At 50.8% G+C, this 20,897-nt stretch overlaps 1 protein-coding gene and 1 long non-coding RNA gene across 10 annotated transcripts in view; one reads left to right on the top strand and one right to left on the bottom strand.

Moving 5' to 3' along the window:
- Positions 1 to 20,897, top strand: part of MLLT6 (MLLT6, PHD finger containing) — a 99,562-nt gene that overhangs the window by 60,580 nt on the left and 18,085 nt on the right. For 7 of the 9 annotated variants that reach the window (XM_025191127.1, XM_025191125.1, XM_025191124.1 and 4 more), the window contains 9 exons: positions 430 to 604; positions 1,669 to 2,262; positions 10,372 to 10,556; positions 11,685 to 11,802; positions 16,090 to 16,156; positions 16,670 to 16,812; positions 17,205 to 17,393; positions 17,664 to 17,752; positions 19,489 to 19,853. In XM_025191127.1, coding sequence (XP_025046912.1) covers positions 430 to 604; positions 1,669 to 2,262; positions 10,372 to 10,556; positions 11,685 to 11,802; positions 16,090 to 16,156; positions 16,670 to 16,812; positions 17,205 to 17,393; positions 17,664 to 17,752; positions 19,489 to 19,853 — 1,925 coding nt within the window. The remainder of the gene's footprint in view (positions 1 to 429; positions 605 to 1,668; positions 2,263 to 10,371; positions 10,557 to 11,684; positions 11,803 to 16,089; positions 16,157 to 16,669; positions 16,813 to 17,204; positions 17,394 to 17,663; positions 17,753 to 19,488; positions 19,854 to 20,897) is intronic. The other 2 variants (XM_025191126.1, XR_003091674.1) reach the window with 2 other exon arrangements.
- LOC102372679 lies at positions 616 to 5,429 on the bottom strand. The gene is made up of 3 exons (XR_325093.3): positions 5,025 to 5,429; positions 3,834 to 4,778; positions 616 to 1,324 (listed from the first exon to the last, which is right to left on the bottom strand). It is a non-coding gene; the product is annotated as an uncharacterized LOC102372679 (long non-coding RNA).

Below are 20,897 nucleotides of genomic sequence, written 5' to 3'. Positions count from 1 at the left end.
TCTAGTTAAGCATCAGAGTCCGCCTTGCATGCTGATCAGGATTTTCTCATTGTATCCCTGTGCTTCCTGGATGTATTCACAGGTGAATACATCCAGGGAGCACAGGGATACAATGAGACAGTCCTGATTAGCATGCAAGGCAGACTGATGCTTAGCTAGACATCACCCAGTTGAAGTCAATGGGAGCTGAAACTATGGAGAGCCTAGGGGTCTCAAGTCCAGTGCCCCCAAAACAGCTGGCATTTAAAAATATTGCTTTTTCCCTCCATTGAATGTGTTGAGGGCATGTAGGAGGAGAATAACCTGGCCCTGGGTTATACCAGGACCATTCATTAGAATTATTTGTCTTAAGGGGAAAATCAACCAAGAGTGAGCTGAAACATACACATTGGGACTGACTGCACTACCCTCTGCTTATTCCCTTTCCAGAGCTCCACCAGCCACCATGAGGGTAATAAGGAGAGCTCTGAGGGCAGCAGATCAGAGGTGAAAGGCAAGAAATCCTCAAGCCATGGCACCAGCCACAAAGGGAAGAAGACGGGAAGTGGAAAAAGCTCAACTGGCTTCAGCTCGGCCGCCTCCAGCGGGACGTTCCAGCCTGCAGGTAATGGATGGATGGCAGGGAGAAGAGAAAGGAGGGGAGACCCAGGGAGGGAGGAGAAAAGTGAGAAATTTTTTATGACACTAGCAAAAGGAGCAAGGATAGCTCCCAAGACAAAGTGCTGGGAAGTGTCTCCCATCTAACAGATAAACTGTGTGGAGAGAAGCATACTCATGGAGTTGTTGGCCCTCTGCAAAACTTGATTGACGTCAGTGAAGAAGTCTGACCCTATGAAGTCCCCTTTGTGGGGCTGACTGGAACCAAACCTGTCCCTCCAACAGGGCAGGTGGAACAGATTGCAGCCATGAAGGAATTCAGACCCACTTATTAAATTCCCAAGCATTGGCTGCTGATGCTTTCTTAGTACAAATGTCCTAGCTGCTCCTGCCTTTGCAGGCACCCGGCTAAAATATATCACCTTAGAAAATAAAGGGTCTCAACTTTAGCCAGCAGCAGGGAGTCAGGATGCTGGGCTTCAATTTGCAGCTTTGCTGCTGACTCACTGCATTACTTCAGTGAAGTGGCTTTATTTCTCCCAGTTCCTTAGTTTCTGTACTCTCTGTAACACTAGTGAACCACCTCCTGGAGAGGTCAGGAAGTTTCATTACTCTTTATATAACCCCATTTGGTCTCACCAGGGAAAGGCAGTCTTACTGGGATTAACTCCATGTGGGAGGGGATAAGCAGGTCCAGATGTGAGTTGGAGTCCCTCTGCGGTCCGCACTACAAGGAAAGGAAGATGCTGTATCAGAATAACGGGTGGAGGGGAAGGGATACTGCTCAGAGGCAGCATGTGCAGTACCTGCCCTCCCTTCTTTAGTCTGTGTGTCTGAGCCTTAGGCTTTCGGCAGCCCTGGGGATGGACCTGAACTAAAGCCCAGCATCTGCAGTCTTCTGAGCTTCAGATTGGAGTTTTATGGGGTCTGGGTCCAACTTTAACCTGGCCAGATTCTTCCCAGGACCAGTGGGATGACCATATATTTTTCTACCCCTGCTGTGGCTGCCCTGAGGGGCTGAATCGCTGCTATGGTGAGTCCCACCACCTCTTTCCTCTCTGCTCTCCCTAGGCACTTCGTGCAGCTCTTTGCAGTGCTCCCAGGACTTTGTGACATTCCCTAAGCTAGAGCAGGAGGAGGAAAAGTACCGGAAGCCCGTCTCCTCCTCCTCCTCTTCCCACTGCTCCCCACTCTATGAAGGGCAGAAGGGGGACGTCTTCGAGCAGAAGGTGATCTTCTCTGGCTTTGGCTCCATCATGCGTTTCTCCACCTCGGCTGTGAGCCAGCAGAGGGGCCGGGACACCTCCCCTGTGGACTACAAGGCCTCGAATCCAGTCAGTGGCCCCTCAGGAGGCAGCGGCAGCAGTGGCAATGGTGGCAGCAGCAGCCATAAGCGCATGCCGTCCCTCAGCATCGAGGATGGGGAGGTGCTGAAGGAGAAGAAGCACAAGGCCAGCAAGAAAAACAAGCATGGGCCTGGTCGGCCAAAAGGCGGCAAGAGCAAGGAGGTCCTGGGGGCCCAGCTGGCTGGGTCCACTGCTACCTCTGCCTCCCCCTTCTCTGGGGGCTCCCTGGTCAGCGCTAGCATTGGCAACTCATCCCGCTCCTTCAGCCACACAGGGAGCCTGCCCAGTCTCAGCCTAGAGTCCCCGCTGCTGGGTTCAGGTATGTTCCCTGCAGGATCCCACCTCTTGGTCTTGCCTGTCCATTGCACAAAACAAATGAGCCCCTTCCTTACCAAGGCATTTGGCTGCTGCCCAAACCTGTCGCAGTTCCAGGTTTTTCTCCTTTTGGCATGCTATGCCTTGAATCTACTTTGGGTCTCTTCCCACCTTCTGGCCATCCTGTCCATGCCCTAGAATCCATTCCAAGGTCCAGGGCAGGTTCTCTTTCCTGGGAGCTGTGCTGTAAGTCCATCCCAAGTGGGCATTTTACCCACTGTTTGCACAGGTGCCATAAAACTTAACCTGACCCTAGCTCAAAAACAAAGGAGCAACCAGGCTGGTTCAGGAGAGGAGGGGGTGGATTTGCACAATCAAAACCAGAGGGTGCTGAAATCTGGGTCCCATATGGGGAAGGCCGATAAATGGTTCTAATTTTATCTCGCTTTTTAAAAGGAAGCCAATTCTTAATAAGTGAATACCTGTCCTGCTTATTCTCAAGGCCAGAAACTAAGCCATGATCTGAGACGGTTTTTAATACCACTGTATCCATTTGGTTTGGGGTAGGATTTGGTTTTGCCAGTTGAACGGGTCTGGTAGAGCCTTGACATGCTAATATAGCTGGGGTTTTCTTCCTTTTTGGGGATAATGCTGGCAGAAATACCTTCATACCAATATAACTATGTCCATAGAAAAACAGGGCTGGAAGGGACCTCAAGAGGCCATCACATCCAACCCCATGCCCAAAGCAGGATAATCTCTGTCTAGACCATCCCAGACAAGTGTTCATCTGACCTGCACTTAAGACTGTCCAATGGCAGAGACTCCCCAACCACCCTGGGGAATCTGTCCAGTATGTAACTAGCCTGATAGGGAAGAAGTTCTTCCCAATATTCAGCCTAAATCTCCCTTGTTGCAAATACAGCCCAGTACTCCCTGAGGAGTGGGTTGTGCCCCTTTAATTATGCTGGTTGAGGTCAAGAGGTTCCACTGTTTTGGGTCAGCGAGGCCCAAGTCATCCTTCCCACCTAAACAACCCTGCCTGCCAGAGTGAAGAGCAGAGGTGCCATAGCTTGGCAGGAAAGAGTTAAGGCAAAAAGGCAGGAGGAGGAGCCTGGCGCTATACTGCTGGGGTTTGACACTGTTCTGGCAGCAGAGCTTGTCATGAGTCTATTGTGGGTTGTTTGCAGATGCTCCTATTTAGGTCAAATTAGAGGGTGGGGGTGTAATTTGGTTGCAAAGTGTCTGGGAGCTGTGGCCCGTTAGATCTGTGCTGGAGTAGGGGGGATGGAGAAGTGGCTAGGAATCAGCAGCTTCCACAGGCATGCCGGCGTAACTGTGGGGCCGTATTTTTCTCCTCCCCTTGGAACAACAAAGAGACGTTTCAAAGAGGGGAGAATTGCTGCCAGGTTCCCTTTTCTTACGTGCTTATTCTCCCACTCTCCTCCCCTCCTCCTCCAAGAGGATGTTGGCAGGGACTGGGGAGAATCTGGGCCTTAGGCAGTGCTGCCTGCTGCATGCCTGAGTGGCTGGGGAAATCAGACAGGGCCTCTCCCTCAGCTGTCAGTTCCTCACCTTTCCTTCCTCTTGATCTCACAGCACCTTGCTGCCTGGGGATCAGCTGCAGAGCAGGCTGGCTCACTTTTGAGGGCATATGGTTGAGTGGTTAGAGACAGCAGCAGCGCATAGGACTCCAGGGTTCTCCTCCACTGATCTGTGCCTCCAGGCATAAGAAAGGAAAAACCGCCCTGTTGTTGCAGCCCCAACATGTCTTGCCCAGTGTCCTGCATTTATGGTCCAGAGTCTTTATGCTGGGTCTGTCCGGACAGATCCATCCTCTGCTGTTCTTCCTTCACCACAAGTTGCTTCACTGCTCTGTGCCTCAGTTTCCTTGTCTAGATGCATAATAGGAGTGTTGTGAGGCAGCAGAAGGCTTTGCCCTCCTCAGAGAAAAGTCTCCCTCCTGTTCTGGGTTCCCAAGCCTGAAAGGGCTCCTTTGTTCGTTGCATGCAGGGTCCCAAAATACCAAGGCAAACTCTATGTGACCATGCAGTATCAGCCAAAAGTTTTTTCCCCTCCCTTCCATTTTTGGACTCATCGGCTCCTCCCTGGGAGATGTGACATGCCTCCGCTGTGATGTTCAGCAGTCCGGGCCTCAGCTGGGGGCGCTCCGTGCCCAGTGGGATGGCACACTTGGGTCACAGTTTTTCACGTAGCCACTCTTTTTTTTTTTTTTCTTCCTTTTTCTTTTCTTTTTTTATGGTGTTTCAATTTTTGGAAAGCTGAGGTAGAGACATTTCAGGCCTGCTATTTCAGAAGAGCTGAGCGGTCCCAGATCCGGCGGAATTGGTTGGAGGTGTGAGTGATCACTCAGTGCCTTTTGAAAAATCAGGGTAAGATGAGATCCTTACAGTGGAGACATGAAAAGTCTGCAGATACTCAAACTTCAGGCTCCAGTGCAAAACAGAGTGTGAACCATTGGAAAAGGCTGCTTTATGGAGTCAATTTCCCCCGGTTAATCTGGAATACAAAGGGTTCTAGTCCAAGCATCAGAAAGACCTTTTTTTTTTTTATTTCCAATATAAAAATCATTGAAAATTAGGGTTGGAAGGGACCTCAGCGGGTCCAACCCCCTGCTCAAAGCGGGACCATTCCCAACTACAGTAGACCCCCGATTTACATGAGTATTGCATTCCGGGGGGATTTTGTGTAACTCTCCCCATAGGAAATAATAGCATAGTGAGGGGTTGCGTACCCCAGACATACCTTAGTCATAGCATTTTTTTCCCCTTTTCCTCAGCAGAATCACCTTTAGGAAGCGCGTCTAGCATCTCACCTACGCATCTTGAGATGCCGCTACCACAATGGTGGCACAGCTCCGCTTGATTCTGCCTGCAAATCTTGTGAAGTGTTCGCGTATATATGTGAATCTCACGAGCGTGTGTGTATATGCACGTCATTCGCGCATCTCAAGGGGCATTTTCCAGTCCAGACCCTAATAAAAAAAAAAATTGCATAAACGCGAGACGCACATAAGTTGGAATCGCGTATGTTGGGGGTCTACTGTATATCATCCCAACCAAGGTTTTGTCTGGCCAGGTCTTAAAAACCTCCAAGAATGGAAATTCCACAACCGCTCTGGGTAACCTGTTCCAGAGTTTTACTATCCTCATAAGGAGAAATTGTTCTTAATATCTAACAACTAGAGACCATTACTCCTTGTTCTGTCATCTGCCAGCACAGAGAACAGTCCAGCTCCATCCTCTTTCGGACCCCCTTTCAGGTAGTTGAAGGCTGCTATTAAATCCCCCCTCAGTTCTCTCTTCTCCAGGCTCAATAAGCCCAGTTTCCTCAGCCTCTCCCCAGAAGTCATGTGCCTCTCACCATTTATGTTATCCTCCACTGGACTCTCTCCAATTTGTCTACATCCTTTCTGTAGCAGGGGGCCCAAAACTGGATACAGTACTCCAGCTGTGGCCTCATCAGTGCTGAATAGAGAGAAATAATTGCTTCCCTGAATCTGCTGGCAGTGCTGCTACTAATGCAGCCCAGTATGCCATTTGCCTTCTTGGCAACAATGGCACACTGTAGGCTCATACTCAGCTTACTGTCCACTGTAACCCCCAGGTCCTTTTCTTCAGAGCTGCTGCTTAGCCAGTCAGTCCTCATCCTGTACCAGTGCATGGGATTGTTCCATCCTAACTGCAGGACTTTGCGCTTGTCCTTTTTTAACCTCATGAGATTTCTTTTGGCCCAGTCCTTCAATTTGTTGAGGTCTCTCTGAGTCCTAGCCCTACCCTCCCACATATCTACTACTTACCCCAGCTTCGTGTTATCTGCAGATTTTCTGAGGGTGCCCTCCACCCCATATTCCAGATGATTAATGAAAGTATTGAACAAAACGGGCCTGAGGACCGATCCCTGGGGCACTCCACTTGATACTGGCCACCAGCTACACATTGAGCCATTGATTACTACCCTTTGAGCCTGACAATCCAGCCAGTTTTTTATCCACCTTACAGTCCATTCATCCAACCTGGACTTCCTTAGCTTGCTGGCAATAACATTGTGGAAGACAGTATCAAAAACCTTGCTAAAATCAAGGTATATCACATCCACTGCTCCAATTGTGCTTTGAGCTTCCTGGTTTCATCCCTGCATGTCCGAGCAATACTGTTACACACCTCACTAATCATTTGTCCAAGTTTCCACTTCTTATAAGCTTCCTTTTTGTGTTTTAACTCATGGAAAAGTTCCCTGCTAAGCCAAGCTGGTCTTCTGCCATACTTGCTAGTCTTCCTGCACATCGGGATGGTTTGTTTCTGAACTCTCAGTAAGGTTTCTTTAAAATATAGCCAGCTCTCCTGGACTCCTCTCCCTCAGGCTGACTTCCAAGAGGAGTTCCCTGCTTATGAGTTCTCCAAGTGTGACAAAGTCTTCTTTAGTGAAGCCCTTACTCTTCAGGGTCCTTACTCTGCTGTTGTCCTTCCTTCCTTCCCTCAGGATCCTGAACTCAGTCATCCCTTGGTCACTGCTGCCCAAGTTGCCATCCACTACTACGTTCCCCACCAATTCTTCCCTGTTTGTGAGCAGCAGATCAAGAAGAGCATGGCCCCTTGTTGGCCACTCCAGCACTTGCACCAGGAAGTTCTCCTCAATACTCTCCAAAACCTTCCTAGATTGCCTGCGCACTGCTGGATTGCCCTCGCAGCAGATGTCAGGGTGATTGAAGTCCCCCATGAGAACCAGAGCCTGTGATCAGGAAACTCCTGTTGACTGTTTGAAGAAAGCATTATCCACCACTTCCTCCTGGTATGGTGGTCTAAAGCAGACATCCACCTTGGTATCACCCTTTTTTTTCTCCCCTCTGACCCTAACGCAAAGACTTTCAACAGGCTTGTCTCCCATTTCATACTGGAGCTCTGAGCAGTTATGCAGCTCTTTTACATAAAAAGCAACTCCTCCTCCTCGTGTCCCCTCCTGTCCTTCTTAAACAGTTTGTACCCATCTATAATAAGTGGGCATCCCAGGGCTGGTCTGATCGTTGGCCCGCCCACTTGTTTCAGGGCTAACTGGCCACCTACCCCTCCTGCCACACCTTCAATGAAAACAAAATAAAGTTGATAACAAGGCAGGAGGCTGCCCAGTTACTTGCCCTGATGTCAAAGACCTATACACAGCTCCAAACCTACCCTTATACCATGTCCCATGCCTTGCAGATGGCATCCATGGCCTCACCCCCGGCCTTAGCATACATAGCCTAACACCTGTTCTATAATCCAGTGTCCTCACACTAGGACTCGCACTCCAGTGCCTTACATTGGGACTCTCACTCCCATGCCCCAACACTGGGCTCACAATCTCATTTACTCAGGGCTCCTAGCCCCTCCCTTTCCTTGGGCTCCCTGCCTGGCTTGGGACCATCTTGGTCCCCTTTTGCTCCCATGGGGCCTCATCCCCTGGCCAACACTGGGCCACAATCCCCTTGCCCCAGGAGCTTCACACCCAGCTCCTTCATGGTCTTGGGGCCCCACCTCCCTGGAGCCTCACACCCAACTCCTTCATACATCTCAGGACTTGCTGTGAGCCTGGGCTCTGCCTCAGGTCCCTTCACACAACCTGGGCCCTGCCTCAAGCCTCAGTGTAAGCCTGGGCCCTTGCTCTGTCTTTGGGGTGTGCTCCCCTAGCCTTTCTTCTCCATGACAGCGGGGGGCTGAGGCTTTCTGGCACCCCATACTCACCCTTCACTAGGCACAGGTGTGGCATTTCCTGGAGACTGCCCCACCACCGGCAGTCCCACCACACCATCCAGCCCCAGCCAGGTGTAGTTTTAGGTCATGCCCCAGGACCAGGAACCTCCTGCTATCCCCATAGTTCCTGCCCTGTACCTCCAAGGTATGAGCAGCATCTCCAGCCAGGTGATATTCTCCCCTTGGCTGCTAGCAGCAAACTGCTGGCTCCACAGCTCAAGGCCTGCTTTTATCAGCAGCAGCTGGGCCCTGTTCCCAGTCAGGCAGTTGTACCTGATTGGGAGTGCAGCCACCTGCAGGCTGCTCTGCTGCTCCCATGCCCCTGTGAGTAACAGAACACAACTTGTGCTCTGTTACACCATCCATGACAGTGCTCTAGTCATGTGAGCTATCCCACCATGTCTCTGTTATTGCAGTTATGTCATAGTTCCGTGACTGTGCAAGGACTTCCAGTTCTTCTTGCTTGTTTTCCAGGCTCTGTGCATTCGTGTACAGGCACCTGAGGTAATTAGCCAATTGCCCTACTTTCTCAGGAGAATGAGAAGGCCTCCCCTGTTGTCCCCTCCTGCTTGTGCTCCCTCCAGGTCACCCACTTACCCACTTACCTCAGGGCTTTGGTCTATATCCCCCGGCAAACCTAGTTTAAAGCCCACCTCACCAGGTTAGTGAGCCTGTCTTGAAGATGCTCTTCCCTGTCTTTGTCAGGTGGATTCCATCTCTTCCTAGCAATCCTTCTTCTTGGAACAACATCCCATGGTCATAGAAGCCAAAGCCCTGCAGGTGACACCATCTGTGCAACCACGCATTGATATGCAGGATGTGTCTGCTCCTGCCTGGGTCCTTCCTCTTGACCAGAAAGATTGAAGAGAACACCACCTGAGCCCCTGTTCCTTTCACCCTTGCACCCAGAGCCCTGTAGTCACATTTGATCTGCTCAGGGTCACCCCTAGCAGTTTCATTGATGCTCACATGGATGAGCAACATGGGGTAGTAATCAGAGGGCCAGATGAGTCTCAGTAATCCTTCTGTGACATCTTGGATCTGGGTTTCGGGCAATCAGCAGACCTCCCGAAACAACAGGTTAGGACACCAGATGGATGCCTTCATACCCCACAGAAGGGAGTCTCCAACCACCACCACCCATCGCTTCCTCTTAGTGGCAGTGGTCTCAATTGTCCCAACCTTAGGGATGCCTGGCTTGGCCTCTTCCACCAACAACATGCTCCTGCTCCTCCTCTGTTGCTAGAGCTTCCTATTTGTTCTCCAGGAAAACCACTGCAGGTGGAGATGAAGACTTGTGTTTGCAGCCAGAGGTCAGAAGCTTCCAGCTTCCACATTCTTGGGAGTCCATGTCCTCTTCCTTCTCTAGTGCTGCCTCAGTCCTTCCTCCACAGTCCTAGAGGTCTCCTCCACCATCGAATCAATTAAGTCCTCATGGTGGAGGATGCTTTGGAGCCTTGCCACTTCCTCCTGTTGCTCTTTTGCCTGCTCCCTGAGGAACAGCACCAGGAGGTATGGCTCACATGGCAGATGCTCCCCAACCTGGGTGTCACTGGAAGGAGCCTGCAAGCCACGGTCTCCACAGCACCAAACCAGGACCTGGGTGGAAGTCTTAACAGTGAGCTGTCCCACTTGGACAGTCACCTCATAGGTATAAGCTGAGGAAGAGCTGGCGGCAGTGGCTTTGGCATCGCAACATCCTCCAGTCATTTCTCTGGATCTCTTAATCATCTCACCCAGTATCCTAGAGCCCATCTGTACCATTAAGGGAATTTGGGACTGATGTTTGTACTCTGAAGGATATTCAACAGTACATACTAACAATTAGAGAAAAAGCCCTCCAAAACAGCCCCCCCCCCCCCCCCCCCCCCCCAGTTTGAATGGAGTTTTCAGGTCTAAAGTAGGGCAGCTCTGGAATGTACAGAACACGTCATACCAGTGTAGCTTGCTGTAGCTGCGCCTACTAACCTGGCATCTCTGGAAGATGCCTTAGTCAGGGGGGGCCAACCTGCAGCATGAGTGACACAAGTGGCACAGGCAGCCTCTGTGTGGCACAGGGCAGATAAGGGGGGCAGCATAGTGGCAGATAGGGCAGAGGCAAAAAGCAGAGCAGCAGATTGAGTAGGGAAAAGGGATCAGAGTGGCATTTGGGGAGGGTGCGGGGCTAATTTTTGGCACACCTGTCAAATAGGTTCACCCCCGCTGCTTTAGTGCAATGAATGTTGCAGGCCTTGATATAGGGTCAATGAGTGAAATCCTAAGGCCTGTGTTATATGGGAGGGCAAACAAAGTGATCTTCTGATCTTTCAGTTCTGACTGCCCAGCAGTGAGCTCTCCAATATGTTATCCTCTCTTCCATGCAGGGATCTACACCAGTAACAAGGACCCCATTTCTCATGGGGGTGGGGTGCTCCGAGCTGTATGCAGCACCCCACTCTCCTCCAGCCTCCTGGCACACCAGGGCACCTCATCTCTCCCACAGCTCAACCGCTCTCCCTTTGCCAGTACCATCCCGGCCTCCTCCTCTTCCTCTGTCTCCACCACCCAGGTAAGGGCACTGGGACTGGAACACACAGCAAGAGTTAGAGTTTGGGCTGGCCCCATAGCCTGGCAATGTAATGCAAGCCTGGGAGGCACTGGTGGCCTTGCAGTTAGGAGCAGTGTTGAAGAGGATATATGGCCCTTCCTCCAGAGGGGAGGGAGGTTGCCACATGATTCCTGAACATGAGGGAGACCTCACTTCCTGCACCCCAACTCCATGAATGGCTCAAAAGGCCCCAGCTATCTTTCTGATTCTGGTGATTCAGCAGAGTGCTGCTGATGACACTCCTCCTTCTGTTGACCACCTGTGGTCAGACAGGACAGCCCTGTGGACAGATACTAACCTAGGACTCAGGACCGCTAAACTCACTTGCTCTGCCACAGGTGACTTGTGTAATCTTGGTCAGGTCACTTGATTTTGGACATGAGCAGATGTGGAAATTCTGTTCCATGGAGTGCTGCTGATGGTGATCCTCCTCCTTCCTTCCCTGTCTGTGATTGGAAGAGTCCTATGGTTGGTACCGTATCTTGGGACTCAAAATCCATAGGTTCAATTCCTTGCTCTGGCCTCTTGTGTACCCTTGGCCAAGCTACTTGATTTCACTGGATGTGACAGCCTACATATGCTTAAAAATCAGGCTCTTAGCTTCTCTGTCTCTCAGCCCCTACCTGTGCATGGATACGAGCACTACCCTGCCTGAGGATTAAAAAAGTGTAACAGTACTGGTGAAAATGCAGTAACACATGCTGTCAGCTAAAGTAACACATACAGGCTCCCTGGAAGGTTTGTACTCTAGTATGTGCTAAAGCCCATGTCACTGCATCTTCACCGCTGTTGTTACCTGTACTAGTAAATGAAGCTTGCATGGGGCTGTTACCACCTGCTACAACCATGCCTTAATTCTGCAGCATGGATGTGACAACTGCAGAAAGTGCTCAGACACTATGTCCCCAGGTGGGGCATATAAGCACCAAAGATGGATAAAGTGTGACCATACGCTGGGAACTAGGTGTGAGGCAAGTGTTGCCAAAGGGAGAACAGCTCTACGAACTTGGAGGCAGCACAGGAATGTACGGTTGGTCTCCCTGTGCTATTTAACAAAGTCTCTCTTCCTCCTTCATTTCCCCTATGCAGGTGTTCTCCTTGGCAGGATCCACTTTCAGCCTCCCCACCTCGCACATTTTTGGCAGCCCCCTCACCTCAGGGCTATCTATCAACCCTCTCCTGAACCAGTCTGAAAGCAGCCGGGCAGGTACGTGAATCGGAAGGTATGTGAGTTTGGACCTTGGAGAGAGTTTGGACCCTGGAAGAGTCGAGACAACTGCATCTGCTGTTTGAACCTTTTGTCCGCTCCTTGCTTGCTCCCATCCCAAGGGCTTGAGGCAAGAGGGCATGTGCTGGGAAACCTGAGCAGTTTAGAGTAATGGCTTTTGTAGCTTATGCTGTCAGAAAGGGCAATCTGAGTATTAGAAGAGCCTTTGCCTGGGATGCTGGCAGGTCCTGGGGGTAGAGGATTCCTATGGCAAGAGCAACCCTGCCGGTTCATCCATGGCAGACTGCTGGCACATCTACACCTGTCCCCATCTGTCCTGAGTGGGCCTACTGTTGAGCACAGATCCTGCCCCTGTATCCCAACTCCAGAAGATCCACTCCAGGGGTGTCCCAGGTAGTTGCTGTCAATCTCTGTCTCTGATGTGGTTCAGAGCAGCTAAGGGCAGCTTGACTTCTGGACATAGGCAGGTGGTACATGCCCAAAAGCAGTACTTCCCAAAGCAACAGGGACAGTGCAGGCAGACCCTGCATGCCTTTGGACTTGTGCTAGCACCAGGCAAAAATGCCTTTTACCTTGAACATTTGCAGAAAAATAGTGCCTTGTTCTCTGCACTAGAGCTGCACAAAACTAGTGAACATTGCTGGATGTTTTTATTCAAGCACATTTCATTGTTTCAACCGCCAGTGACAATTTTGCCAGGCGATACCTTGCCCTGTAAGAATATAAGAAGTGCCATACTGAGTCACACCATTGGTCCCTCCAGCCCACTAAAAGATCTTCCCTTTGCTTTTCATTGGATGGTTTCATATCCCTTCAGCTCTGGCTATGAAATGCAACAAAAACTGCTGTTTTCATATTGAAAACATGTATATTCCAGCCCTGGATTTGACCTTCTACTCAGAACAGTCTCTTCTTTTTTCCTCCTTTTTTCTTCTCCCAAACAGGCTTGTTTTCCTTGGAAAACTTCCTGTTTATGAACAGAAAACTTTAAACATTTATATACATTTCCCCAGTCAAATGGGCCCTGGTCCTTAGTTAGTAGCACAATGCGAAGAAGAACACCCTCCTCCCTCCCCCTGATTTCCAGCTGCTTTGCCTTTGTTGTGACAATTTCTTGCCCTTCTAGATCAGAACTTTCAGGAGCCTGGCATGCTGGGTGCTGAACCCTTGGGGAGAATTTAGCCAGGCCACCCGACTGCCATTGCAGTTAAGGTCCCTGGAAAATCTGGTCCTGAGCTCGTTTTGAAAGTCAGCCCCTCATGTGCAAAGCCCAGTGGTTTGTGCAAGAGTGCATGGCTGAATGTGGTGCATGTGAGGATGTGCATGCTTCCTCATGAATTGGGCCAGACGCATGTGCTCGTGGAGAGGACATATAACTGTGTATGGCATGCAGTTTTGATGCTCATGTCCATGTATGTTTGTAGCCGCTTCTATCTACCTGAGTGTAATGGTATAATTGACACAGTGTCCAGAATTGAATACAACAGCCCGTACTCATACCATTTGGCTGTCTAGAGTTGATAAGGAAGAAAAGTTTTAGAAAAAGATACATCCTGTAAATGTCCTGTGGGTGGGGAGAGGAAAAGGTACGTAAGGCACACATCCACTCTAGTATGAGGACAGGAAGTGAAAGTAAAGATTAGCTTTGTGGGGACAGTCTTGTGGTTCAGATGCTGCACTGGGACATGGGAGACCTGGGCTTATACCAGCTCCACTGCTGACAGCACACTCATTGCTTACAACTAAACTTTCAGGAGTATCCAATGGACTGAATTCTCTCTAAAATCTGACCTGTAATTTCAACTTCTGGTGTTGCTCAGTCAAGATCTGGTAAGTTGCAGCACATGCTTCTTGCAGATACAGAAGTCTAAAGCCTCCATCTTAGAGCAGCTCCACCCTCTGGGTTAGGTTTCTAAATGTCCACATCACCACAGCATTTCTCCTGTGCAGCAAGAAAGTTGTGTTATTAGAAACTGAGGCAAGCTAAATAAGGCAAGTTCACACAGGAAGTTTTCAGCAGAGCAAAGACTTAAACACTATAGTCTTTCAAGTCCTAAGTTAACACCCGAATCACTGCACCATCCTGCCTCCTCAATACTTTGTTGCCTGGGGATGGGCTTGACCTGTCAGCCTTCTCTGGCAGCTCTCCCTGAATCTCCTTGTCATTCCTGCAGCTTTGCAAAGTGCTCCCTCTGATAGCTCAGGCATCTCCAGGTGCTGTAGAGTGACCTCCAAAAAGTAGCTACCCTGAACAGAAGGAGAGAGTTGAATTTGGCTAATAGCAAGACATTCCTGTCTGGATAGAGGGGAAGGAATTCTTCCATCCTATATGTACTATGAGCTTCTCAGCTGAAATACCACTGAGCTGGTGCCTACTTGGACTCAACAGCAGCTGTATTTTTGACTTCTCAGCAGTGCAGGATATAGCCAGTAACTCACGCCCTGCTTGGGGCATTGCCCTGTAAATCAGGGGTGGGCAAAATGTGGCCCACGGGCCGGATGCCACCTACCAGGCCATTCTATCCGGCCTGTGGGGCCCCTAAAAAATTTAGAAAATTAATATTTTTCTGCCCCTGGCTGCCTGTCATGCGGCTCTCGATGGCTTGCCAAAACTCAGGAAGCAGTCCTCTGCCCAAAATAATTGCCTGCCTCTGCTATAAATCATACCACCTCCACTGCCCTGCAGTGTTCCCTGCAGGAAACTTCCTGAATTCTTGCATGGAAGGAAATGCCTCTTATTGTGAGAAGCAGAGGGGAGGGCACATTGACCAGCTGGCACAGTCTCTAGTCACAACATCTGACGCATACCAGACTGCTGGAGAAAGCGTGTTTGCTGAGTGGCAGACACTGGGGGTGGGGAAGAGAGTGTGAATGGCAAATCACTCTGCTCTGCTTTGGAATCTGGGAGCTTTCTGTGGGTCAGAGAAACACCACCATACACACAGCCTAGGACTTTTCAATGTATCTGACTCCCAGAGATAGGCCTGGATTTGCCAGAGAGCTCAGCACAGCCAGAGATTGAGATGTTTTGAAAAATCTGGCCCTCAGCATCACAAAGGGAGTTGAAACACTGTCGAAAATCTGGCCAATTACTGAGGTCCCTTAAGGAAAAATGGGGAGGGACTGCTGGGTCCTGTGAAATCTGAGCTTGGAGTCTTAGGAAAATTTGGCACAGGATGACTCTTCACGTTGTGTGTTTCAGCAACTCCTCTTGGCTCTGAATCTTTCCGGGCATTTTGCACACAATTAAGGCTCCCAAGCCCTGCAAAGCAAGTCTGGTCCCCCTGGTATGGATAAAGGAAGTCATCCTCCCTGTTGCACACACTTTCACATTGCAAACCAGCTGCAGTGCTGGAGAGGGAACCTCAGAGTACTGATTCAAGCATTTCAATGCCAGACTGCAACAACCTCCCTGACACATTGAAGTGTAAAGAAATTGTGTGCCCCTTGTGAGTTAATGGATGGTTGGAGAGAGACCAGAGCCACAGGGACAGCTGAAGCCAGTGACTGGCAGTGTTTTCCTGTGATGGGCTGGAATGGGCCAGTTTGTGTCCAAGGCCATTGCTATCGCTGTTTCTCCATGCTGCTGTTTTTTTGTGCTACTGTTTCTCCCTGCCACCCAGCTGCAGCTCAGCATGGGAAAGCTCCCAGCAGCCTGGTCACAGCACAGTACAGTACAGACAAAGCCCCCATCACCAAGACTGCCCTGTCACAAAAACCTGCTGATGCTCCAGTTCCATGGGCTGGATCCAATGGTTCTGCAGGCCAGATCCAGCCTGTGAGCCATAGGTTGCTGACCTGTGGCCTAAGCTGTAAGCTCTTTGGAGCAGAGGCGGGGCACGAGTACCATAGAAATGACCAGCTGTCCCAGATTTAGCAGTGTAGTCAATGCCAGCTATAGCCCTGGCCCTGTCTCAGAATCTTGCTTCTTGCTCATGCCTGTTTGGAGAGGGGGCATTGCCAATCCACAGTCTTCAGGGTATAATGCACAGACCCTGCTGCCTTTGCGCACCATTCCCTCCTCCCCAGACTATAAAACACCCTGGCTGTTGCATCTGCGCAGATGGAGAAGCAGGAGGAGCTGTTATATAATGACAGTGGAGAGGAACTACTCAATGCTGGCTGCCATCTAGTGGAGGCTGCAGCACTGGCAGGCAGCCCTTTGGCACAAGCTGGTAGGTAACCCCTGCCTTGGCAGGCGGCAGAGGAAAGGGCTTGGACCCTTTTGCAATGCCTTGCCTGTTTTTTTTCTATTTCCTCTCCCAGAACCTGATCTGGAAGACTGCAGTTTTGGTTGTCGAGGGACCTCCCCACAGGAAAGCCTCTCCTCTATGTGAGTGCCTTTCAGTTGTCCTTTTCTGATGCTGCAGGGGCTGGGGTGCTGCTGCAGCTAGGAGTGCATGGTGGAGGAAACATGAGCCAAGTCTGCAGGCTCGGAGAAAATCCTGGTGGGGAGGGAATGGAGGCAACTGCATTCTGGTGTGGTGCAGAGGATAGTGGGCAGGGAGTGGGACGGGGCAGAGATACCTCCTCCAGCATAAGGTGGGGTGGGGGATGAGGGGAGTGAAGGTTGCCCAGCACTGAAAGTGGCTGAGAGGTTTGGAGAGGAGCTGAGGAGAGGCAGAGACAGACCCTTCTGCTGCAGTACAGAGGATTTGGGGGAAGGACTGGGGACTGTCTTTTCCATTGCAGGAAAAAGGAGCTGGGTGGGGGTAAGATAGATAGAGACTGGGAGACATAGGAGATGGGGGGAAGGGATGGAGACAACCCCTCTTAGTGTGGACTAGAGAGGGATGGGGGATCAGTGCCCAGTGTCTGACAGCCCATCTCCTGGGCTGCTCCCCAGGTCCCCTATCAGCAGCCTCCCTACCCTCTTCGACCAGACCGTGTCCTGCAGCAGCAGCGGGCAGCTGGAGAACGTGCCCCAGGCCACCCCCAACATTGAGCAGCTCCTGGAGAAGCAAGGCAATGGCGAAGCGGGTGTAAACAGTGAGCCACGTAGGGAGCAGGGAGGGGAACTGTCTGGGGGATTCCCAGATGGGGATGAAGGCCCAGAGGAACCTGTCCTCAGCTTCTGCTTCATGCCTGTCATGACAAGGGCTGGGGCCCTTCCCTGCCTGCAGGGGAGGGAGCAGGTGGTTGGGGCATGGAGGCTGCAGGCTTAGCCCAGCTGAGTAGGGGGGTTTAGGAAGAGAAGCACTGATCTGTGCACAGGTGGGAAGGACAGTAGGAGGGCAGTTGGGGAGGGGCTGGCACAGCTTGGTCCTCCTTCTCCAGGACCATTCTGCTGTGTGTGCAGTCAGCACTAACCATGCCCCCTCCCCCCTGCCCCCTCCACAGTGCCTTTATCCTGCCCTTCTTCCTGTTTTTACTTCCTGCAGTTGTGGAAATGCTCAAGGCTCTGCACTCCTTGCAGAAGGAGAACCAGCGGTTGCAGGAGCAGATCATGACCTTGACAGCCAAGAAGGAGCGCCTGCAGCTCCTCAACGTCCAGCTCTCTGTCCCCTTCCCAGTGGTGACCAGCAGCAATGGCCCAGCCAGCCAGGCCCAGTACATCTTGCCTCCCACTGGTAAGAGAGCAGCCTCACCTCAGGCATCAAGGGACTATGGGGAGGACACCCTCTATGTCACTTCTTAATAGTGTCCTCAGAGGCTGCCACCAGCAGCCCCTTTTGGGTGTGGGGTGGAGAGTGATGGGGGAGCAGTGAGGAGAACTGGCTTCCTAATTTATTGAATTTTTTTGCTGCCATGATGTGCATAACCCACACAGGATCAGGCCACTGGCCCTGGTAACACTGAGCCTGTCCCTGTCGCTTCATCATCCCATCTCTCCTTTACAGTGTGCACCAATGACTCCCTGAGCATCAGCAAGAGCCCTCCCTGTAAGAACAGCTTTGGGATTGAAAACTCCCTCTCCGCCTCCTCCGAGGTACAGTGCACTCCAAGAACCTAGAGTGGGGAAGGGGCTTTGATAGATTAAATCAGAGGAGCACCCTCCACTCCTGCCACCCTGAAAGCAGGAAAATAGGTAATGGTTTGTGGGGGCCTACAGGCCTCAGCCCAAACTGTGCTAAGTGCTGTCTCTTTAAAGGTTGTGCACTACATGCTTACTAAGTAAAAAGGTAGGCAAAACAGTGGGCAACAGAAACGTAGAGAAGTAGGGCTGGAAGGGACCTCCACAGGTCATATAATCCAACCCCCTGCCTGAGGCAGGACCAGCTTTATCCAAACCATCCCAAACAAACCATAATCTAACCTCTTAGTAAAACTACCATCAACTCTGACACAACACAAGACCTAACACCCTAAAATGCCACAGGTAAAGCAGGGGAACCATGGCAGCTAACATCCTGCTGCTGTAAAAGGTTGTTAGTATACACTCAAGAGATCCCAGGTAAAGGACTATGCCCCCTGCTCCAGAAGAAGACAAAAACCCCCACAGTTCATTCCAGTCTGACCATAGGGTGAAATTCCTTCCTGACCCTAAATATGGTGATTGGTGTAACTGTGAGTGGAGGGGAAAGACCCTCTAGCCAGGAACCTCCAGCATTACGTCCCAGCAGGAGCACTGACAGACCCCAATCAAAATCCCCAGCCTTGGATGCAGCCAGAACCCAATGGCTCTGAGGAAGACTTAAAAAATCCCCCACCCTGACATGTTGCAGAAAGGGGAGGAGTGCGGGGCAGAATTCTCTCTCAGCCACTTGATGACTCTCTCTCTCTCTTTCTTTTTCTCTCTCTCTCTCTCTCATGCATTCCTTACTTATCCAGGGTCTTTAAACTCCCCGCTATGATCCTGTGATCACTGCCAGTGCTGCAGGGGCAGATGTCTGTTATTTTGGCCCACAATAAAGGCGACAACCCCTCTTGCTTCAGTCCTAAACATTAGGGTTTCTTCCTCTTGAGTGGTTTTCTTAGCAGGTTCAGTGATGAGGAGCACAGCCTTGGGCTGAAATAGCAAAGGGACCTATGGGCTAAGACATAGTTGTTCAACCTGTGGTATGTGTACCCCTGGAGGTACGTGAGACACAGGCAGGGGGTACATGGGTATGCCAACACTCTCTCTTTCTTGCCCTCTTTTCCTCTCTCTCTCGCCCTCTTTTCCTCTCAAAACCATGGCAAAAAATTTGGTGCCCAGTAAATTCCCCAGTAATAATTTGGCATTCAGAGCTCCTAGCTTCAGGCAACATCACCTCTAGCCCAGGTACATACTTGAGTTGTGCACCCCCGGTGTAAAAGGTGGCAACCCTATCCACACCAGATCAGACATCTGTCATATCATGGCCTTATATGTACAGCCCTTCTTACAACATATAGCACACATTAGTCTTTAAATATAAAATCCCCCTGGAAAATTGAGTGTTGGGGTACTTATTAAAATTTTCAGAAATGAGGGAGTACTTGCTGCTTAAAAGGTTGAGAAACACTGGGCTAGGACACAGAGACAGAGGAGAGAAGGCTGGTGAGTTATTCTAGCAGCAACCCTAGAGAACAGGTATATATGTGCCAACTTCCAACAAGGCACATGGGAGATGTAACATCTTCCTATGCCCCACCCATGGTGGGTCACTTCACTCAACTTTAGCACCTGACTGCTGAGCTGCTGTTACCCAACACCCAGGCCTCCAGTGCTCACCCCCATTCCCTTTTCTCTCTCTCCTCCAGGATCCACACTCAGGCTGCCCCAGCAGAAGCAGCTCTTCCCTCTCGTTCCACAGCACCCCTCCTCCCCTGCCATTACTGCAGCAGAGCCCTGCCACACTGCCCCTCTCGGGGGTGCAGCCGCAGCAGCAAGTCAACGGCTTGGCCAGGGTGACAGGAAACACGCTGGCAGGAGGCACAGCAGGCAGTCACAGCCTGCCCTCTGTGCCAATGGTGGATGGCCTGATCGGGAGCCTGGCAGGAAGCCAGCAGATGCCCATCAACGGGATCCTGGGGAATCTCAATGGTGCTACAGCTGCCCAGCAGCTGAACCCCCTGACACAGACCAGTGGGCCACCTACCTTGCAGCTCTCCACCAACTTGAGCAGGTGAGGTAGGAGGGAGCTATCAACAGTCCCAAGGGGCAGCAGTCCAAGCATCCTTGTCTCTCTCCACCTCCGGCACAGGCTCTGTCAGTACAGTCCTGTGAGAGCATCCGCCTGCCCCTGGCCCCATTTTAATGGGATTCTAATTGCAGCTCCTTTCTACAGACCTTGGGCCATCCTGTAGTCTGAAGAAAAAGGAGTCAGGGGTTTGGTTCACCATTATCTCATGCCTCCCACAGTCATTGGCACTAGTGCAAACTATTCGCATCCTGAGCTGGTCACTATCTGTGGGACAGCAGGGAACCAGTCTCTGTCCCCTGTTCCACCCCTCCCCCCCCTGCCCCCCAAGATACTGCATTTTCCTGCATGCAATACACCCTTTTCCCCCCGCAAAAAAACAGCTTATGGAAACTGGTGCTCATTATATATGAGAAATATGATAACAACAGTTCCTGCTGGTTAAGAGCAGAAGTGAAAGTAAAATCTGCATGTGACTGAGCAAAACAATGAGCAGGCTCTGCTCCCTAGCTATAAGGAAAGATCCTTTTGCTTCATTCAGCCTTCCCAAGAAAAAGGTGTGGCATGTTGTATGTGAGAAGACAGGATATTCCAAATGCTACTATCTGTTTCATCCAATAAACAACTGTGTACTCCCTTCCTCATAGTGCCCTCTGGTTCCTTATTCACTCCAGGGTCCAATTCAAAATATCCTTCCGTTTTTAAAAGCCTTGTGTAGATTTGTATCTCCTCAGAGTACTGACCAGCTGAGTGGACACAGCATGGATGGGGAAACAGAGGGGCAGAAAAAGAGTGACTTGCCCAGGGGTTACCTGGAAGCAGGTCAATGGCAAAGCTGGGAATAGGAGTGTCTGGAGTGCCAATCTCAGCTGGACTGTGCTGCCTCTCATGTATACCACCACTGAGTTTGACCCTTAAGGGAAGCTTGACTCAAATGCTTCCAGCAATATCCTCTGTTCCTGGGGGTTTACAGCTCCATTCTGGAGGCTGCAGCAGCAGGGTGTGCTTAAGTGGGGTTGGGGGGAGGCA

This window comes from Alligator sinensis, unplaced genomic scaffold, assembly GCF_000455745.1.
Source record: "Alligator sinensis unplaced genomic scaffold, ASM45574v1 scaffold1261_1, whole genome shotgun sequence".
NCBI classification, from domain to species: domain Eukaryota; kingdom Metazoa; phylum Chordata; order Crocodylia; family Alligatoridae; genus Alligator; species Alligator sinensis.
The sequence above is the reverse complement of the archived record's forward strand: the minus strand, read 5'-3'. Positions and strand labels throughout refer to the sequence as shown.